At 39.4% G+C, this 21023-nt stretch overlaps 2 protein-coding genes across 4 annotated transcripts in view; both read right to left on the bottom strand.

The window, feature by feature from the left end:
- Positions 1–282: 282 nt before the first annotated feature.
- noxred1 (NADP-dependent oxidoreductase domain containing 1) lies at positions 283–14930 on the bottom strand. Its single transcript, XM_065288633.2, has 6 exons — positions 14742–14930; positions 14488–14648; positions 2216–2396; positions 1390–1547; positions 1041–1239; positions 283–947 (listed from the first exon to the last, which is right to left on the bottom strand). The coding sequence occupies exons 1-6, from the start codon at positions 14897–14899 to the stop codon at positions 776–778; spliced, it is 1029 nt and encodes a 342-aa protein (XP_065144705.1). The 5' UTR covers positions 14900–14930; the 3' UTR covers positions 283–775.
- Positions 14931–18543: 3613 nt separating this feature from the next.
- The window catches only part of ttbk2a (tau tubulin kinase 2a), a 28966-nt gene continuing 26486 nt past the window's right edge, over positions 18544–21023 (bottom strand). For all 3 annotated transcript variants that reach the window (XM_065288634.2, XM_065288636.2, XM_065288635.2), the window contains one exon: positions 18544–21015. In XM_065288634.2, the coding sequence (XP_065144706.1) occupies positions 20568–21015 (448 nt within the window). In that variant the 3' untranslated portion in view covers positions 18544–20567. The remainder of the gene's footprint in view (positions 21016–21023) is intronic.

Below are 21023 nucleotides of genomic sequence, written 5' to 3'. Positions count from 1 at the left end.
AATAAACATTTAAATCAGTCTGTGTGTAATGAATGAACATTATATACAAGTTTCACATTTTTGAATGGAATTAGTGAATTAAATAAACTTTTTGATGATATTCTATGACCAGCACCTGTATGTGATGCTTTACGTAAGAAATATTTAGGGACTCTCCAATTAAATGCATTGACAAGCAGATTAAATTACACAAAAGCCTTTAGTTTACATCAGTCATGAACCATGAATTTTGATTAGCTATTTGTTAGTCAGGACCAAAGGATATTGTGATTCTAAAGACAATTCAGACAAAGAAATAGTGTATTTGCCCGAGTGCAATATCATAGACATTCAATACTTGTTTATGTTGTTTCACTAAACATTCAGGTTTAGAAAGGTGATAAAGTAGAGATAAAATTACCCTCAGTTATGCTACAGTATGTTTTCCTTGGTGAATATAAATAGAGTAGATATTGTACAGAATACCATAACATTATACAAATTGTAGGATCTGGTCATCTTTACCTTGATTTTACTTTTTTGACACTCTTCTGAGTCATATCATATACAAATGGGAGACATTTTAAAACCATTGGGCCACAAGTAGCACAAATCTGCAGAGGATAAACACAAATATAGCACTAAAGCATCTCAATGGACTTTATACAACAGTCATACACACTTTTCCCCTGAGTTTCATTAACAGTTATTTTAGATTATTCTGTATACATAACACATACACTTTTTCATCTGAGCTGTATGACAAACAAATAAAAAACAAACAAAAATGTAAAGTTTAATTTCTGTTTCCGCCAGGTAAAGCATCTTTTGGTCCATCTTCCAGATTTGAGAAATTTTTTTGGAACACAACTGAAATGCAGTCTTGCAAGCTTTGATTTACTGATACCAGATCAGACAATGGAGTCTCTTTAGTTTGTGCATCAACCAGGTTGATCCATGGAAACGGGCTGTAAAACAACATAAACATCAGACATAGAGAATCTGTATTGTTTCCATTATTCAAACATAACCTGAAATAACTCCAATGCAATTATACTCACTCATCAGAGTTAAGAAGAGCAGAAGCACAGGATGAGTTAACAAAGCTTTGAAGACTAAATGTATTTGCTGAGATGTTTGTCTTAAAAATATCATTTAGTAGTTGAAGAGCCTTTTGGGACCCAAGTTTCTCAGCGGTACACATGTTGAGAAGACTGTACAGCACAGCAGACACCCAACTCAGATCCAGGGAGAGGCCACCTTTAGTAAACAGTGCAATCAAAAGATTATTTTAGCACACTTAACAAAACCACTGAATATTGACTTTATGTAACGTACAGGTACTGTACAGACATAATATGAAGGTAAATAACAATGTATTATGAAGGAAAACCGGCGGTTCCTACTTACCACTCATTGAAAAAGGAATGGAGGCGGCAAGCACTTCCTTATCTTTTAAAGCTGCTGTCACTTCACTGTGGAAGTACCACATTTTGGTGACATCACCACAAGGCGCAAACTCATACTGGGGTTTAATAATAAAGCTGTGGTCAAGGAGTATTGCAAGCCTGAATTGAAAACAAAAAGTGACTTAAAAAGACCTTAGAAGTAAATTCCAGGTCAGATGACAGGATGATTAAAAAAATAATCCGGATATGGCAGTGCTGGGGGGTGCTGTCACACAACTCTACACAATGGTCAATATATATATATATATATATATATATATATATATATATATATATATATATATATATATATATATATATATATATATATATATATATATATATAAATTATCTAAAATTAAATATTTAATTTGGAAAAGTTCTTAACATATTTTATTTGATCATTGTATTTATTCATTACACACGTTTACTTATATATCTAAATGTTGACATTTCATAGACTTCTATTGTTTTTAAAGAATACTAGTTATAAATACTATAACCTATCCCTTTACCCACTCTAATCTTAACAGAAAACCTTTTGTATTTTTACAATAAAAATAACTTTATTTACTACATTTTCATAGCAATTATACAAATGAGGACATATCCAAAGGGATGTTTCACTCACTTTTTTGGATATAAATTTATTCCCAAAATTAAGTAGGTATGCCACAGAAAGGGAGAGAGAGCGAGAGAAAGAAAGAAAGAGAGACATCTGTTTTCTCCATAATGAATAACAGCAGACATTAAAAAATAAGTAATATTCAGCTTGTATGGTTTATTACCTTTTTATTGGAGTCGCAGAGATAAAACTGTAAACAAGACAGCGCAAGGGCAGATGGCAGCGAAGGTCTGCACACACTTGAGGTAGATGAGAGGGCAAGACACAGAGGAACAGAACATCTGTCCACTTAGCCAGTCTAATGTTGTCAAAGTAACATTCAACACCCGTCTTTGAAATATCCTCTAAAAACATAAAAAGAAAACACTTTAAAGGTGCATTGTGTAACTTATAGGAGGATCTCTTGAGATAACTATATTATCAGTGGTGTATAAAGACCTTGCCAGTGGTTCTCAAACTTTTTACACCAAGTACCACCTCTGAAAATATTTGGCTCTCCAAGTACCACCATAATAACCCATAATAATGTTAATATTCAGGTGTATAGTAGGCCTAACTATTTAGAGCCATACACAGTTCAAAAACAAGGTTTTATTCCTAATAAGAATATTTCTTATTTTTATTCCTTATACAAATATTTATTATTGTCAACCAACTATTACAGAGTTTGAACATTCACTGCACTGTGCTTACAAGTAAATTAAAAACTTAAATAAGATTAATAATTACTATAGCGGCAACCTATAACCGCTGAGGGGCGAAGAATCGGGAAGAAGCATTTGCTGACGCATTCCAGTTGTCCTTTGATGCTATTTATTGTTGCGACATTCATGTATACAAACAAATGAAAACAACAAACTCATAAACAAAAACGCATACGATAAAGCAAAACATGTGAAGACATAACATACTTTTAACTGATGATGAAGTCACTTACATACTTTTAACTCATGTAAAGTCACATTAATAGACCAATATAAAGTTCAGGTTTTACGTGGTGAAGTTTATGTGGTGAAGTTTTATGGTCAACAGAAAGAATGCTTTCCCGCTTACTTCCCCCCTGTTCCAATACACACACTGACAAACAGGAAATGGAATGAAATACTTATACAGGTGAACCAACCTAGTGAAATACCATGACCGGGAAGTGGATACTCAAATTACAAAATAAAGGTTCAAACATATAGTGCAATTACATTCCAGCCCCTGATTATTACACAATACATCTGTAATAATTAGGGCTGGGCAAAAAATAGATTTTTCGATTAATCGTTTTTTTTATACGTGGTCGATTCAGAATCGATTCTCAAAGAGCAGAATCGATTTTTTTTTCCTGCAAAAAATGAACGTAAGATTAACGTTAATCAAATTACTAGTCTTCTTCGCCCTCTTTTTTGCCTAGCGCGATGTTACCAAGGAGCCTGTCATTCTTTCATTCAGTGCTTAAAATGGCGGTTTTAGGTGCTTCATCGATGTTGATGCCACCTAAACATAAAAAGTAAGAGGTATGGAAGCATCCCGAGAACCGGAATCGAAAATTGAATCGAGAATCGGAATCGAATCGATTTGATAGCTTGTGAATCGAAATTGAATCGAACTGGAACATCTGAATCGATACCCAGTCCTAGTAATAATCATCAAATATAATTAAGAATAAATACAAACATTTACACCGCAGTATGGCCATAAATAAAAGTCTGTTTAGTTCATTTTTGTAGATACAAAGTTTGTCTTCAATAATGTAAGAATTATGTCATGTCCGTTGAGAGCTCTCAAATGTCACTATAAGAAGTTAATCCGTAGATTCTTTATGTTCCTCCACTTCAAGAAGACAACAATAGCATTTAGGATTTTCCTTATCGATCGTATTAGTCTCTTCCAAATTCCTCCATGGTGCGAACCAGTAGGTGGATTGAAAGTCCATTTTATCTTCTTTTGAAGAAGAACGTCGTTGATCTGATTTTGGTTCCAATTTTGTATTGCTTCTCGTAATTCATGTTCAGCTCTGACAAAATTTTTCCCATTATCTGAGCGTATTTCAGCCACTTGTCCACGTCGTGCAAAGAAGCGTCTTAATCCAAGGATGCAGTCATTTTAATGTGAACAGCTCTTATGGCAAGACAAGTAAAGATAACGCTGTAGCGTTTTAGGGTGACTCTTCCCCGTTTTATCTCAAAGGGACCAAAACAATCTACTCCAACATGAGTAAACGGTGGTTTATCTGGTAAAACTCGATCTGGTGGTAAATCTGCCATTTGTTGATGTCCTGCAGTTCCATGGAAGTTTCTACATACAACACATTTTGATAGAATTCTTCTTATGGCTGCAGCAGCTCCAGTGATCCAATATTGTTGTCGAAGGATAGCCAGCATGTAGTTTCGCCCACTATGTCCAACTTGTTTATGAATGTGGTTTCATCAGGTGAAAGTGCACCCAGAAGATCGTGATCTTTTAAGATTTCTTTGGTGGCCTGAAGGTAACGTGAACAACAGTTTGGAGGAATACAGAATGGTGGTACATTTATTTGGTGCTACATCTTCACCAAGTTGCTCAAACTTTGCATTAAGGAAATGTGCAACAGATCAAAAGGACCTATATGATGACAAGACAAAGGACGTTGTGTTTAATAACTTTTACTTGGATGACTGTCTCTGTAAAATCTGAATGTGAACCAACCTAGTGAAATACCATGACCCGGAAGTGGATACTCAAATTACAAAATAAAGGTTCAAACATATAGTGCACTTACAATTACATTAAAATGTGCCCAAAAGTTAAATAAACACAGTACTGTACTTAAATGTTAAAAAGCTGTACTTAAAGGTGCTCTAAGTGAATTCACGCGTTTAAAGCCATACATTTTTTTTGTTTCATACAGTAAACATCTCTTCACTATCTGCTAGCTGCCTGTCCCCTGAACACCCTGTAAAAAATGCAGTCTCTGTAGACAGCGCAGGCTTCACAAACTGCAACACTTGGCAACACTTCGAACGTCAACAAAAAGTGACAAGTTATGGTAATTTAAAGACACACTATGCAGTTATTTTACCTTAATATAACAGCTTCAAAGTCATTTCGATGGTAAACGAAGTCATAGTATGGCGAATCATCCTCCTGTTGAAGCTCGGGGAGGACGCCGCTAGCAAAACCACCAATGCAAGCTTGAGAGAACCGCCCCTGACAAATCTCGCGAGAATCACGACTTGCTTTACGGCAACGACGTCACACACGTTAGGCTTGTTCGACTTCGTGCAGCGCTGCAAGAACCGGCAGTCGGATGACGTAAAAGTACCGCGAGAATGATCCGAGACGGCACTTTGACGTCATCCGGCTGTCGGTTCCTGCAGCACTGCATGAAGTCAAACAAGCCTATAACAACAACTGCACGCGCGCATTTGAGACGTGATGCTCGATGAGGGAAACAGCTAAGAAAACCCGTTCGGAAGAGAGTAGAAAGCGAAAAAGGGAATCTGACCGAATTAGGAACCGGACAAGAGTCCCACTCGGTCAGGTTTTTACTCGTTGGCGTGAGCTAATAGACAGCACTGGATACAAAAGGGATGCTGATCTGGCGATCTTGTTGATGGACAAGTAAGTAAATCTCTTATTTGTAAATTTGTTTGCGGTCTATGTTGTATGTGATTGCGCTTGCTTGTGTATTTTTTTACTATGCTGTTCATTCATCCAGTGTTGATAATTAGACCAGTAAAATAACTTCAACATGGGTCTAGCTAACTTACGATCATAAGAGCATTTAGCAGACTTGCTAACAAACACTCGTTTCTCTTACATGTTTTTTTTTTTGCCATCTAAACTCAAGTGTTGTGTTGTGATGTGTACATAGTCATTTGTCTAATTTCGATTTCTTATGGCCAACGAATAACGACCAATGTTATGAAATAATGCAACGTATACATTACAATTAACTTTGTCAATGCATTTTGTAATGTTTACAATTAAATAACAAATGAAATTATACAGTAGACATAACGTTAGACTATAGACTGTTTACTTGTGATTAAGCTGCAATCTTGTAAAAACGTAATAAGCCAGCAAACGCGGTAGGCTACTTTATTATTATATGCCTACTCTACACTTGGCATAAACTTCTTATTATCCTATTACCATCATCTGTAGTTTAGTAGACATGCAGTAGCCTAATATTTGTATGAAATTGTGAAACATTCCCTGGTCATTATCTTCGGAGTCCATCTCTGCATATTCACGCCCAACACTATCCTTACAGGTACGTACAGAGTGGGGGTGCGAAATTACGACAGTTGCAAGTTTTCCCCAGTGACTCTAGGGGTCGCTGTTTGACAAAAACGTCAAACTGCATGGAATGCCTTTAAAAGAACATGCTCCATTAAACACAATGCTACGAGTGAGTGAGCACCCTGTGGTAAGATGGCCGCCACATGCAGACATTCCACTCAATTGGCCAGCAGCTTGGGCGAGACATCTAGCCTTTATACATATCTATGGTCTCGGACACTCCCATATATGTTTTGAAATTAAGTTGGTTGCAATTTTTAATCTCACCACTAGATGACGCTGGAATTTACACATAGCACCTTTAAAGGCTCTCTAAGCGAATCTGTGTGACTTCCGTCTTGTTGACGCTCGAAGTATTGTCAAACAAAACGGAGCGTAGATAACTATTCCCCCTCCTTTCCGTGCTTTCTGAACAGTCATGAACGCGCCCAACCCCCACTCCCAAATCCTTCTTGTCGTTAATGGGCTGGAACACCTTGTTATGTTTCGTGATGGTAGGTTTGACCACTTTGTTTTTGTTGCAGTTTGTGAAGCCTGCGCTGTCTACAGAGACCGTGTTTTTTTACAGATAGTGAGGATATATTTACTGTATGAAACAATAAAAATGTTTTATGGCTTTAAACACGTTCATTCGCATAGAGCACCTTTAAGTCTAAAGCCATGGTAGACTTTGAGCATGCAAGTATCTGTCGGACATTGCTGCAGGCAGTGGGCAAGAGCAGCTCATCAATATAATATTTGGCGTCGTCCATTCGTGCTTTTCAGTGGAGAGACAAGTCACACAGTGACCAGTTTTGTACTAGTGACAACGGTCCACATGATATCATCACAGGAGCTTGTGTCACAAGGCGGGACTGGCTGCTGCTATAACTAAGCCACGCCCCTTCTTAACTTCCACCTTGAGGAGGTCTCCAAAGCCAACCCAATGACCAGACAAACACAAGTGCACGTAAATATAAAAGCATAAACTTTATTTAAATTAATTAAAAATGGATATGGGAAATGGGGAGGGGAAAGGGATTTAAAACGAAACTTCTTCGTTCTGCCCTCCAGGTGGGCCGTGAACGGAAGAGTGCAAAAGGGGGGGGGGAATGGAGTCAAAGTGTCCAGGATCCACGACACTGCAGGGGATGTGGGACTCAGGCTCCTCCGCCTGGCTTTAGGTTCCCGTGGCACCCTCCTCTTCCTCCTGGAGGCAGCGTGAACAATAAGATTAGTGTTGAGCTTTTAAAACTTCCTTAGTCACGTACCCTTGTCCGACCGACACCGGGTCTCTTCAGTACGTGTTGCTGGGAGGTGGTTGTCGTAAGTGTTCCTTTGACTCACGTGTATGTCTCCTCTCTCCCTCTTTGCAGGCGGCCGCTAGAACACAGAAGATCAGTTTATTATATTTCGATGGACTCCCTCTCACCTTTTCTGCCGAGAACGACGTACGGTATCTGCAACACAGGTAAGTTTTTGCTCGTTCCTTTCTCTACTCTCTTTCTCTTTCTCTCCACAGGCTGCGGACGGGGGCACAAAAGTCAGTTGTTCAGACTGCTAGTTTCCTCTCACCTCTCCGCTTGGGTCGACGTACAGTAAGTACGGTACAGGTAAGGTTTTCTCGTTCTCTTTCTCTCTCTTTCTCTCCACAGGCTGCGGACTGAGACACAAAAGTGGGTTATTCAGACTGCTAGGTTTCTCTCACCTCTCCGCTTGAGACGACGTACAGTAAGTACGGTACAGGTAGGGCTTTCTCGTTCTCTTTCTCTCTCTTACTCTCCACACAGTAACACTCCTGGTCAGATAACAGTCAATTTATATGGAACTTGTATTTGGATGAAATGTCGTGGACTTACAGTGACCAGGCGCTCACGATTTGCCAGATGTTTCGGGACTGTTTGGTGAGGCAGCGTCGGGGGCAAAACCTCCCAACGGCTACTGTGGCTTCAGAGGGGAAAATGCTACGCTGTCTCACCGAGCCGAGCGCTGCCCTCTCCTCTCCACTTCCTAGACTGTAGAGCAACTGGACAGGGGCGCCCCTTTGAAGAGGCCTCGGGACAGACGAGATTTACTCCACCTCACTCTGCAACAGTAAGCGTTGTGTAGATGTATGTGCAAGCAGCATTAATCTTTAGTTGTACTCACACAGCCTCTAACGGTCCAACTCTTCACCACCACTCTGCAGAACAACCCAGATACAAAGGATATGACTGCTGACGAACACCACAGTAATATTATACATCCAGAGCTCACTCACAGCATAGGCCAGATAATAATAACTGAAACCGGCAGCCTTTTCGTTCTCCCACGGCGAGGTTAGCGAAGGCGGGGGTTTTTCTGACAATACACACACAGCAGTACACAGCACCACGTCAAAATGAAATTTCCACAACAACACAGATTCACCCACCGCACTCAAAGTGAACACTTAGGACGCCCCGTCTTCTTTCACTTCACCGGAGTCCGTTTAGACGATGGTTAGCACGGCCCAGTCAGCATTCACGTCGCTGTGATAGCCCAAGTTGTCCTCCTCCGGCTCACCCACCACACTGTTTAAGGGTAGGGCCGTCCTCCTTTTCCTGGAATCGTTCGCTACGAAACAGGTTAGTATACAGTGTGTCTCAAACTCAATGTTTCATACTCACAGTCACTGTAAGATCTTCTCTGATGCTCTCCTTTTTAATACACACAGGCGATTACTCCCAGCCTCAAAGAACAGAGCGTCTCTTCCCCCAACAGGGTTACACAGCGATTTCACTTCTATCACAATATCCTCAATATAACAACACTCATGCTAACTCCGCTTCTCCTTTCGTTTCGTTTCAGTATCCAGTAGTCTCCAATCGTCTTCCAACCACTATGGTTTACTTCGTCCCACACAGCCACACCAGCTTCAGCCTGAGAGGAAAACAGCCCAGCAGTAAACGCACCAACAGCACCAAACAAGCCCAACAACTGAACAACAAACTGTGGTTTTGGATCATCCTTTATACTGCCCTGCTCGTCATTTACTCCAATCATCAACCGCTAATGTTAACTACACACACCTGTGTGCAATTCGCTGATTTTCCCGCTCGCGGCGCTTACCGGAAGTCCGGTGTTCGTCTTTTCCGGTCCGGGCGGAAACACTTCCGAGCGGAACCAAACTCTCCTAATTTCGGTTCCGCCCCTGGAAAGATCGTCACCGTGTGACACTTGCATTTACAATCTGACGCATTTGCATGCATATGAATTGAAGTCAATGGGACGAAAAGTCTAGTGTGACCACGGTTTAAACAGATCTTGATTGCATTATTGACTGCCATGGCGAGATGTCGCCAGTGAGTAGCAGGCGAATGAACAAATACCTGTGTATCCATGGTAACAGCCATAAGCATGCTGATGCAGAATCATACAGATATATACACTAGATGTCGGCTTGGCTACGGCAGTTCATTGGACCGAATGCGTCAAATAGAGCCGCCATCTTGAAACAGGGGAACCCCGCATCAGCGTCATTGTAGGCAATGGTGTAACGTAAATAAAATCACCATAAATTGTCATGGATGCGATTTTCTTGGTTTTCTTTTGTTTGTTTCAACAGTAAGACATGTATTTACTATTTAGCATTGTGTCCAGAATTTTTTTTAATTTGGATATAATGAAAATCTACTTTTTCTAACAATAATGCATAGTTCTAGAAGGCCTCACATCCATACGCAGCACAACAGTCCAGCATTATCTATGGATTTGAAGTAAAGGCGGAGATAGCAGTTTTACCTATGACAAGACCCCTGTTCCAAGATGGGGGCAGTTTTGACGCATGCTTAGAACCCCAAGGCGACATCTAGTGTACATATCTATAGCTGTGTCCCAATTCAAAGGCTGCGACCTTCTAAGGACGTATTTTAAGACCGACTGCGTCACAGCAGCGCGACTTGAGGCTAGTAAGGCCGTCCCAATTCAAAGGATGCTTAGAATGAAGCCTCAAAATGCATCCTCATTTCTCCGCGCTGTTAAGGATAGGCCCTGTCCCAATACACTAAGCCCTAAGGTCTTCCTCGAAGTGGACACTTAGTGAAAGTGCACTTAGCAGAGTAAGTGCACAAGGGCCCGAAGCGGTGAAGAGCAGAATTGGGACAGTTTGGCACACGTCACTATCTACGTCACTTCTGTCATGATCTGGGGCTGGATTCACGAAAATATTCTTAAGACAAAAAATAGGAAAGTAGTTTAGATAAATTATAAGAAGTTCGTAAGAATGTTTCTAAGTGCAATTCTCAAACACTTCTTAATATTCTCAAATATTTACATAAGAATATCTTAAATGTTTGTCTTAACCCGTTTAATCCCACCGGTCACATTTGTGACCGTGTTTTTTTTCTTCTTTCTGAAAGCTCTAAAAGTGTTGATGTTGGCTCTGGGCAAGAAATTAAACTTTTAAATGAAAAAATAGATTGTCTTGATTAAAATGTATCAATGTCATGTGACTAGGGTGAAAGGTCACATGACCAGATCAGTTTACTTCCTGCTTGCACATCTAGAAGAAGATATCTACCTCAGACTACTACAAAAAGAAGTAAAACATCTTAATTAACAAATAGAACTATCAATTTTGTAGGTGGGGTCACTTACAGATATATTTTGAGAATTTTTTTAACGGTCACAATTGTGACCGGTAGTATAACACACTTTTTCTAATGTAAATATGTCTAATTGAATTTTAATGAAGTCCGGCTATGATGTTTCCCACCGGTAACTTTTGTGACCTGGTATAAAACCTAATATTTCACTAACTTAACCAACATAAAATCAAAGAAGGCATAAAGTTTGTGTGTTAGGGAGGTCTAAGGAGTAAATTGCATGTATTCAAATTCCAAGAAAAAATTTGTGATTAAACGGGTTAAGAGTAAAATGACAAGCTTTGAAATTAATTATTCTACCCTGCTCATGAGGTTATCCGTCCATTTATCTTTTTACCACCTTGAAATCATTAACGCGGTATATAGTACATAAATGAGTGATGTATTAAGACTATAGAACAGTAATTCTCAAAGTGTGGTCCGCGGACCACTAGTGGTCCGCCAAACCCCCCTAGTGGTCCGCCAAAAGATGACCTAAATTAGGCAAGTGTTTATACCAGGGCTATTCAATTGGCGGCCCGCGGGTCAGACCCGGCCCCCAAGGTAATTTGATCCGTCCTTTTATGTAGTCTGTAAAAAGACATCTCTAGAATAAATTTAGTAAGTTAGACAACGGGCCCTACAGTTACGAGTTGATGCGCGTGCGTCTGTTTCATACAGCATGAGCTGCAGAGCGCGAGTCACGTGACTGGTGCGAGCAGCTGTGTCACGTGTTTATATTTGCGCTTTGGTCCACAAGTTCATGGCGATCGCCTCCCCCGCTCGCGCCCGCGTCTCAAGACGCGATAGCTGACTGTGGTGAGTTAAGAGACCGGACTCTATGGCTGTTTTAACTTTATTTGTTGTATTTCCAGCTTTAAAACACTGCCTTTTCCGACAATTTGTCTGATAAGTCTGCTCAATTATGACTTGCTTATCAACAATGACATTTACGTTAAATGTCTTAATAAATGAAACTGCCGTTTTTCCAAAATTCAAAGCATCGTTCTCACACAATAATGCAATTTAAACGAGTAACAGTTCATTTGCACCACTGTATGCGTATCGTGCTGACAAACATACACCTGATTTCACTGCTCTTGCGAAATCTAAAAACATATTCTGTCTTATTAGAAGCTAGCCTAATGTTTGCCAATTATTAAGATGGCTGTTGTTGTTGAAATAGGGCTACTGTAATAATTAGCTTTGACAAAAAACTGCATGAAACAATGTTATGTTCCATGTTATAAACTTTTTTGATATGTGCACTGAAGTGCTCTTTGGAATGACATTAAGTGGGACCTAGGCTGTTACAGTATGTTTAATTGCAGTTTTTTTTCACATGTGCAGTTTGTTGTTCATATTAAGCTGCAACTCATTTTACATTTACTTTTTCAAATGAAATAAAATTCATATAATAATTTCTGAACATAGAAATTATTATATGAATAATAATTTATGTTTCATTTGTATTTAAAAAATTTGTTTTTGACTTAAAACAGTTGCATATTAAACTTAAATTTAGCTTATCCTTCCTATTTTGTTGTTTTTTGGGGGGCGTGTTAGAGTGGGATTCTGTTAGGTGGTCCTCAGAAAAATATTGGAAGATGAAGTGGTCCTTGGGCTGAAAAAGTTTGAGAAACACTGCTATAGAACAGTGTTTCTCAAACTTTTTAACGTAAATGTCATTGTTGATAAGCAAGTCATAATTGAGCAGACTTATCAGACAAATTGTCGGAAAAGGCAGTGTTTTAAAGCTGGAAATACAACAAATAAAGTTAAAACAGCCATAGAGTCCGGTCTCTTAACTCACCACAGTCAGCTATCGCGTCTTGAGACGCGGGCGCGAGCGGGGGAGGCGATCGCCATGAACTTGTGGACCAAAGCGCAAATATAAACACGTGACACAGCTGCTCGCACCAGTCACGTGACTCGCGCTCTGCAGCTCATGCTGTATGAAACAGACGCACGCGCATCAACTCGTAACTGTAGGGCCCGTTGTCTAACTTACTAAATTTATTCTAGAGATGTCTTTTTACAGACTACATAAAAGGACGGATCAAATTACCTTGGGGGCCGGGTCTGACCCGCGGGCCGCCAATTGAATAGTATAAACACTTGCCTAATTTAGGTCATCTTTTGGCGGACCACTAGGGGGGTTTGGCGGACCACTAGTGGTCCGCGGACCACACTTTGAGAATTACTGCTATAGAAGATGTAATTTGCTGTTGCAACAGAGACCACTGTATGAAGGCGGTGCAGTGAGTAAATATCATTCCCTAATCTCCCAATCGGTCCATCCTGCGGGTGCTTTACTCTACGTGCCCGGTTCTATCTCCCACACGTCCGCAAGACAGAGATGGACGCGGAGGGTGGTGAAGTTTGCCCGGGCTTTCGGAGCGTTCGACTCACATGGCGGATCGATTGCTGGTTTGACTCCCGCTCAGAGCGTTTTCCAGCTGTTAGTAATTTCACAATAAATGTACTATAAAGTAAAATGTTAGCTAATATTATCACTAATACTTATGGGTTTTGTGACACAATAACTGAAGTAAGACATTAAATTCTTTTATTTTAGGAGTATGAAATTCCTCATTAAACTAATCTTTGTGAAGTAAACCTTTTAAATGTTTCCCCTCTGAGTGCTGCTCCCTCATTGGTTAGCTGTTCAAAATGTCAGGGCACCAAAAGGATTCTGGGTAATAGCCCATAGCAAAGTGCGGTCTAATGCGCACTTGCGAAAGGGGTGCATTAAGTGCACTTATGATCACCCCTGGAGAGCACCATTAGAGAATCGGGACATACGGTCTTGCACCCGTTAGCGAGAGCGCACATTGAGGGGCAAAAGGCTAGAAGTGCGTATATTGGGACAGGGCCATAGAATGAATGGATAACAGCCGAGGATATCCCAAGATTCATTGCGCGTATTCAACTGCTGCATATAATGGATGGATATTCTAAAATAAACAATTCAAACCTTTATTAAATAAAATTGTGTATTTATCAGAAAACATTTTTCTTGTCACTGTTTATGTATTATAAGTTATGTTTTGTGTTAATATTATTCTTTTTATGTTGCGTATATTTCTAAGGTTGATTAATTTGATATACTGCTGAATAGTTTAATCTACATCAACGTGTCATATTTTCTAAAATAAATTTATATTTTTCTGATTTCATATTTATGTTAATAAGTCAGAAACATCTCTGCTGTGTCCTGCTGACAGGCGCGGTGGGCGCGTGCAGCAGGTGACGCCAATTATGGGTCCTCGAATGTTAGACCGTCTCATTTCAGTTCTCTTCGCGAACTTCTGAGGCTTCCACTTTGAAAGACCGATAGTTCACCTTTTACGGTCGCATGCTTATAAGGTTGCAGCCCTTGAATTGAGACACAGCTTATGAGAATCATACACAAAGGCTGCGTCCGAAATCGCACACTGCGCACACAGTATAAGTTATTTATTTATTCATTACTTATGTTATTTTATTATAAAGCTTATAATATAATAATTTAATTGTTTAATAATTACTTGACATTTTTAATTGTTAACCCGCCACATAAACAAAATGTACTAACCTAAAATCTCTGGTCTTTTAGTTGAGATGTTGATGTCAGATGGCTTGATGTTGGCTATATGCATTAAAACCATTGCCAGCTGTTTACCCATGTGTCCTCCACCAATTATACCAACAGACAGATGTGTTTTAGAAATGTCATTCTCAGAAACTAATTTCTTTCTGTGTAAAAATTGTAATAGTTGTAATCATCACGTATGTATTCTGTGTAAAAAGACGGCTCTTAACAAATTATCAATACTCGATTTCTCTTACCTTAATAAACGGATTAGCTGACACACAAACACAGCATGCGCACATCCGCTTACAGTCAAAACGGCTGAGCGACTGCGGAGATTCAGACATTGTTTCTCATTCTCCGTGAGTCCGGCCTCAAATTCAAGGGATTTTAAATTTTCAGTCAAGTCCACCATTGTGTCGTTGTGTGACTATTGGCAAAGCTGCCACAGCACTTTAATTTGTAGTAAGTAGTTATGCGTAAACTGTTTTGGTTTCTATGGCAACCACATTGGTTGTCAGCTTTTCAAAACAAAAGTCCTTGTTTGGCATGCTGAATGAAAATTTTATTCAAGTTTATAAAAATAAAATACAAAATAATTTAAAAGAAAATAACAACAAATAAACAAAACAAAAACACTGTACAAGGCATTTATGATACAAATAAAAATTGACAATGAAAATAATTACATTAATGTACAACATATTCCTATCCCCATACCAATCTTTTGTACACTGTACATTTAACTTCACAAATTAAGACCAACATTATGGATTAAAAAATTGTAAATAAAAATGATACAATGCAAAATGTAGTTAATAATAAACAAATTCAGCATTTGAAACATTTTCACCATTCTAGTTTTTAAATTACATTCTATACACTTTCATGGAGTCCACTATTAAACCATAATACTGTGCAATTTAAACATTGGATACAAGTGCATGAAAAATAAGGTGGATGTCAACAAAAACAAATAATAATACAATAGATATTACTAATGTAATTGTGAATTTTGTGTTTGATTAGTCTTTCTTGGATTTAAGAGGGAAAAAAAAGGATAAACGAAGGGGAAATTCCAAGAAATTTGTGAGTTTATATTACAGAAGGCAAATGGCTTTTTTAATACATTTTCGAATAAATAAGTCTCTTAAAGCACACAAACCCCCTTTTGAGCACATTTAGATAAGTAGTTAAAAATACTTTAAAATTCATTTGTTCTCTTAGTGTCCTATTGCATGTTGAAATCTGCATCTTTCTCCAATTTTAAGGCATAGCGAATACACTCAAACTGCCTTTAATTAGCTCGTACCCAAGTATTTGGTAAATATACCTGGGAATTGAAGAAAAATGTTTTCTCTAAAATATTTAAATGTGATCTGATTAGAAACATTACCATGTTGAAATTTGTCTGTAATCTCCTATGGCCTAAGACTGTGTTTATTGCAGGGTAGTACCTAAAAATTCACTGATGGACTAGATACTGTGTTTTAGGGCAGAGTAGTGATAGCTGTCTTATTAAAAACCAATAAATGCAACACTATATTAAACAGTGCTCTAATGTAACTACAAATAGTGCCTGACCAAAGAAATAATATTGATAGTGCTGAAAATAAAAATGTTTTCGCTTAAAAATATTAACATGGTTTAATCTGCTGATATCCAACATGCTCCGGTAAACCACCAACCAGAATATACCCTCATATACATAAATGCAAAGTGTCAAGCATTAACTAAGTCATTTTTAAACAGACAATCTCTCCTTTAGTGCAAGTTAAAATGTGAGTAATGTGAATATATTTTAGACAATCCAGAGAAAATTCAAGAAAACAAGTCCTTATTTACAAGCTGACAAACTTCTCAGGCTACATACTTCCAGTACAGTACATGGAAAAATTGCTAGCTGTTGTATTGTACTTTGTAGCTTTTTGCTGTAGTTCATGCAAAGAATTGGCCTTGTATGTGAAATGTAAGCTATAATACAGCGTATTACAAACAAAAAAGGAAGACAGTGCTTAGAGTTAGTGCAGAGTTAATGCTCCATGGAAATTTCCTTAGATGAAATTAGCTGCACACTTTTCAAAAACATTTTGCATGGACCAATGGCAAACTGCACTAAAAATGCTGAGCTTTTGAATTGTCAAACTTTTTTCAATTGTAAAATTGATAAACTTTTTGTGTGGTAATGACTGAACATTATATGGCACATATAATAGAATGATTTCTTTTGTCAAAAACTATTGGCTGTTGTTTCAGTTATCGCCAGGCTTAGACTTAAGTGCAAGTGCTGACTTTTAACTCTTCCTTATATTTTATGTGAGGACAGTATTTATTCAGTGTATTGATATGCAATGCTTAGACAAAGGCCAAAATGAAATGTTAATTTTGGCTGTATATAGCAGAATGGTTTGAAACTGAACTGAGATTTCTATTGGTAGTTGAAAGTATCAGAAAGATGTCTTAAAGGAATATTCCATTTTCTTAAAAGAAAAATCCAGATAATTTACTCACCACCATGTCATCCAAAATGTTGATGTCTTTCTTTGTTCAGTCGAGAAGAAATTATGTTTTTTGAGGAAAACATTGCAGGATTTTTCTCATTTTAATGGACTTAAATAGACACCAACAATTAACACTTAACTCAACACGTAACAGTTTTTTTCAACGGAGTTTCAAAGGACTATAAACGATCCCAGACGAGGCATGAGGGTCTTATCTAGCAAAACGATTGTAATTTTTGACAATAAAAATAACAAATATACACTTTTAAAGCACAACTTCTCGTCTCTAGATCCGGTCCAGCGCGACCTAACGTAAATGCGTAGTGACGTAAGGAGGTCACGTGTTACATATATAAAACGCACATTTGCGGACCATTGTAAACAATTAACTGACACAAAGACATTAATTAGTATCAGTTGACATACAACAACGTAGGAACGGTCCTCGTTCTCAACACTTGTAAACACTGGGGCGGAGTTTCGCGTTCGACCTCTTGACGTCATGACGTATTGCGTGGGGTCACGCTGACCCATCACGACCGGATCTGGACGAGAAGTTGTGCCTTAAAAGTGTATATTTGTTATTTTTATTGTCAAAAATGACAATCGTTTTGCTAGATAAGACCCTTATGCCTCGTTTGGGATAGTTTATAGTCCTTTGAAACTCCGTTGAAAAAAACTGTTAAGTGTTGATTTAAGTGTTAATTGTTGGTGTCTATTAAAGTCCATTAAAATTAGAAAAATCCTGCAATATTTTCCTCAAAAAAAATAATTTCTTCTCGACTGAACAAAGAAAGACATCAACATTTTGGATGACATGGTGGTGAGTAAATTATCTGGATTTTTCTTTTAAGAAAATGGAATATTCCTTTAAAAGATGAGAGTAATATTTTATAAATTGCCATGCAAGGGGCAAAAGATATGAATTACAAATGGTTCAAGTAATCTGCAGATCTTTCTGCTAAATTGTGTGGGCACAGATTCATATTCCCAAATTAAAAATAACTGAATACCTTAATATTTTGCGTACTTAAAGGAACACGCCCACATTTTGGGAATTTAGCTTATTCACCGTATCCCCCAGAGTTAGATAAGTCCATACATACCTCTCTCATCTCCGTGCGTGCTGTAACTCTGTCTGACGCAGCCCCCGCTAGCTTAGCTTAGCACAAAGACTGGAAATGCATGGCTCCAGCTAGTATACTGCTCCCAATAAGTGACAAAATAACGCGATCATTTTCCTATTTATGTGTTGTGATTTGTATAGTCACACCGTGTACAAATAACAAGGTGATATGAGACACAGCGATCTTTTAACAGTATACATACTGAGAACTATATTCTCTGAAGACGAAGCACTGCCGCATGGGCGGAGTGATCTGCTCGCAGCACACGAGAAGCCCCTGGTGAGGAGCAGAGAGTTCGGTCAGAGTTGTGCAAATCACTCCGCCCATGCGGCAGTGCTTCGTCTTCAGAGAATATAGTTCTCAGTATGTATACTGTTAAAAGATCGCTGTGTCTCATATCACCTTGTTATTTGTACACGGTGTGACTATACAAATCACAACACATAAATAGGAAAATGATCGCGTTATTTTGTCACTTATTGGGAGCAGTATACTAGCTGGAGCCATGCATTTCCAGTCTTTGTGCTAAGCTAAGCTAGCGGGGGCTGCGTCAGACAGAGTTACAGCACGCACGGAGATGAGAGAGGTATGTATGGACTTATCTAACTCTGGGGGATACGGTGAATAAGCTAAATTCCCAAAATGTGGGCATGTTCCTTTAATGTGGATGTGTTTCATTTAAAAACTGTATAATGCTGTGGGATATCACAAGCTCTAGTCATAATAATTGTTTGTGACTCCTAAATTCTGGAAGCTTACCCCTGCCATGTCCCACACTGTATACTCCAAACAACTTCTTTATGCACATTAAAAAGTGCAAGACTATTTTTGATTGTTACCACAGTGTGCATTTTTTAGAGGAGAAGAAGAAGGAACTGCAATTCTGGCATTCCTCTTGCACTCACTTAGGCCAGAAACATATTCTACAAGTATGTGAACGCAAGCATGAATCCTTGGCCAATGCGTTGCAGGCATGCAGTCACAATCAAATGTCTGTGATGTTCAACTGGATGTGCTACCATTCAGTAGGTAGCTATAAACATTTTGACAGTTCTCTAATTTTATCCAACCAGCATGATTCTCTACAACTATTGCACTGCCATGACAGTGCCTAACCCGAAGGTTAAAACTGATTGGAAAACATCTCTGGTTACTAGAATTACCTCAGTTCCTTGAGAGACAAGAACAAGACATTGCATCATTAGATGATACTATAGGGAATCACCTTCCTCTCTAAACTACCTGAAGCCTACTGAATAACGCCAGTGCAGCTGCAACTCGCACTGGCCAATGCAGATCAAGACGGGGACATGGGCGAAGCCACCATCCCTATATAACACACAGTCCAAGCACCGTTTCCTCAGAATCTTTCAACTGAACTGCAGAATGTGGCTAATCTGAGCAATGAACAAGGCAATTTATGTAATGTCTCATTCCCATCTCTCAGGGAACCAAGGTCCGATAATAACCGGAGACATTCCCTGGGCCATGCACTCGGTGGGCTTCAGCACAAAGTCTGTCGCCCTATGGAGATCCTTAAAGGCTTTGGGGTCTGGACTATTCTCATCCAGGGAATTCAGGAGTTAGGCCTGAAAAACCTGAAGCAGGCAGTTACCTCGCAAAGGCATTAAAGCAAGAGTTGCCTCTGAGGTTGGCGACTGGCCAGACCCAGCTAGAGCATGCCATGCTTGAGGGTCGATAGGCCCTGACCACGGTGCACACAGTGCGAGTTACAACTGCACTGGCATTATTTAATAAGCTTCAGGTAGATCGAGGAGGAAGGAGATTGCCCATAGGGTCAGCTACTGATGCAATGTTGATTGAACCATACTTGAAAGGTAACTGGCCGGTATATCGCTCCTTGTGGCAACACTGAGAATGCAACACATACTTGTATTGCATTATGAATTGTGTTTCAACCACCCTGAACACAAAAACTTAAAAAGGAGGAACCTGGAAGCAGCCGTGTTCACATATTTACAATTCAAGGTGCTGACAGTAACTAAAAAAATACTAGAAGAGTAAGAGCGAGAAAGGGTGGCATGATTTGTCAGTGTACCTGCCACTGCACTCTTAAGAGAACTGCAATGTGCATCAATGCCCAAATAATTAACATAATAAATACTATAATACTATTTGCTTGATGCAAATAGACAACCCCATATCGTTCATAAATACATACAATCATTTTCATAAAAGCTCTGGAATGTTAAAAAGAAAACAACTACAAAGCACTAGAGAATTGGTCAATCAGCTTCACAAATAACCTTCCATATTCTCTCCTATACTTTAGTGTTCTTAAAAGGCTTACACCTTAAAAACGAGACCAAAGAAGCAAAGAAAGCAAAGGTGCATCTAGAAAAGAGAAGAATGCAGTTATAGGGGTGGGCGAGTACCCAGAGGTCCCTTTTAAATCCATTCACTTGATCTAACACCATCTCAAAGCCCTGGTTAACTATCTGCTCAGCTTGGTGGAGCACCTGACCTCATGGCTGTCAGCTTTGCCCCATTGGGTGTGCGCAATAGCAGAACGAGCCTGGCGGCCACAGCATCCTTCCTGTGTGTGGGGATGATAGCGACGTATAGGAGGTGAGCCTGAAAAACTAGGAGGAGAGCGACTGCGCCCGAGACAGCCCCCGCGGTGCTCATGGCGGGATGGAGAGGAGCTTACGGAGCGCTGCAGTGAGGAGGAGCTGCGGGGAGAGGCGCTAGAGCTACGCTGGTGGAGAACGTGAGCAGCGGTGGTGGGATTGACATACACATGTCTTGCGCCCATGTGCTGTGGGGAGGAGCGGATATGGTGTGGAGAGCCACGTGGTGAACTGGAGTGCACTAGCTGGGCCAGACAGGTCAGCAGTTTTGAGTCACTGGTGCTGTTGGCACGCATCCTGTAACGTCGCAACCTGAAGAA

Source organism: Paramisgurnus dabryanus, chromosome 17 (assembly GCF_030506205.2).
Source record: "Paramisgurnus dabryanus chromosome 17, PD_genome_1.1, whole genome shotgun sequence".
Taxonomy (NCBI): Eukaryota; Metazoa; Chordata; class Actinopteri; order Cypriniformes; family Cobitidae; genus Paramisgurnus; species Paramisgurnus dabryanus.
Note: the sequence above shows the minus strand (reverse complement) of the source record. Positions and strands in the feature narration are given on the sequence as shown.

Coding starts and splice junctions, on each gene's coding strand:
- noxred1 (XM_065288633.2), bottom strand. CDS start 14,899: ATGGTGGACTTGACTGAAAATTTAAAATCCCTTGAATTTGAGGCCGGA. Junction 14,649..14,741: donor CAGCTAATCCGTTTATTAAG/GTAAGAGAAATC, acceptor ATTTTTACACAG/AAAGAAATTAGTTTCTGAGA. Junction 1,240..1,389: donor CATTCCTTTTTCAATGAGTG/GTAAGTAGGAAC, acceptor TGTTTACTAAAG/GTGGCCTCTCCCTGGATCTG.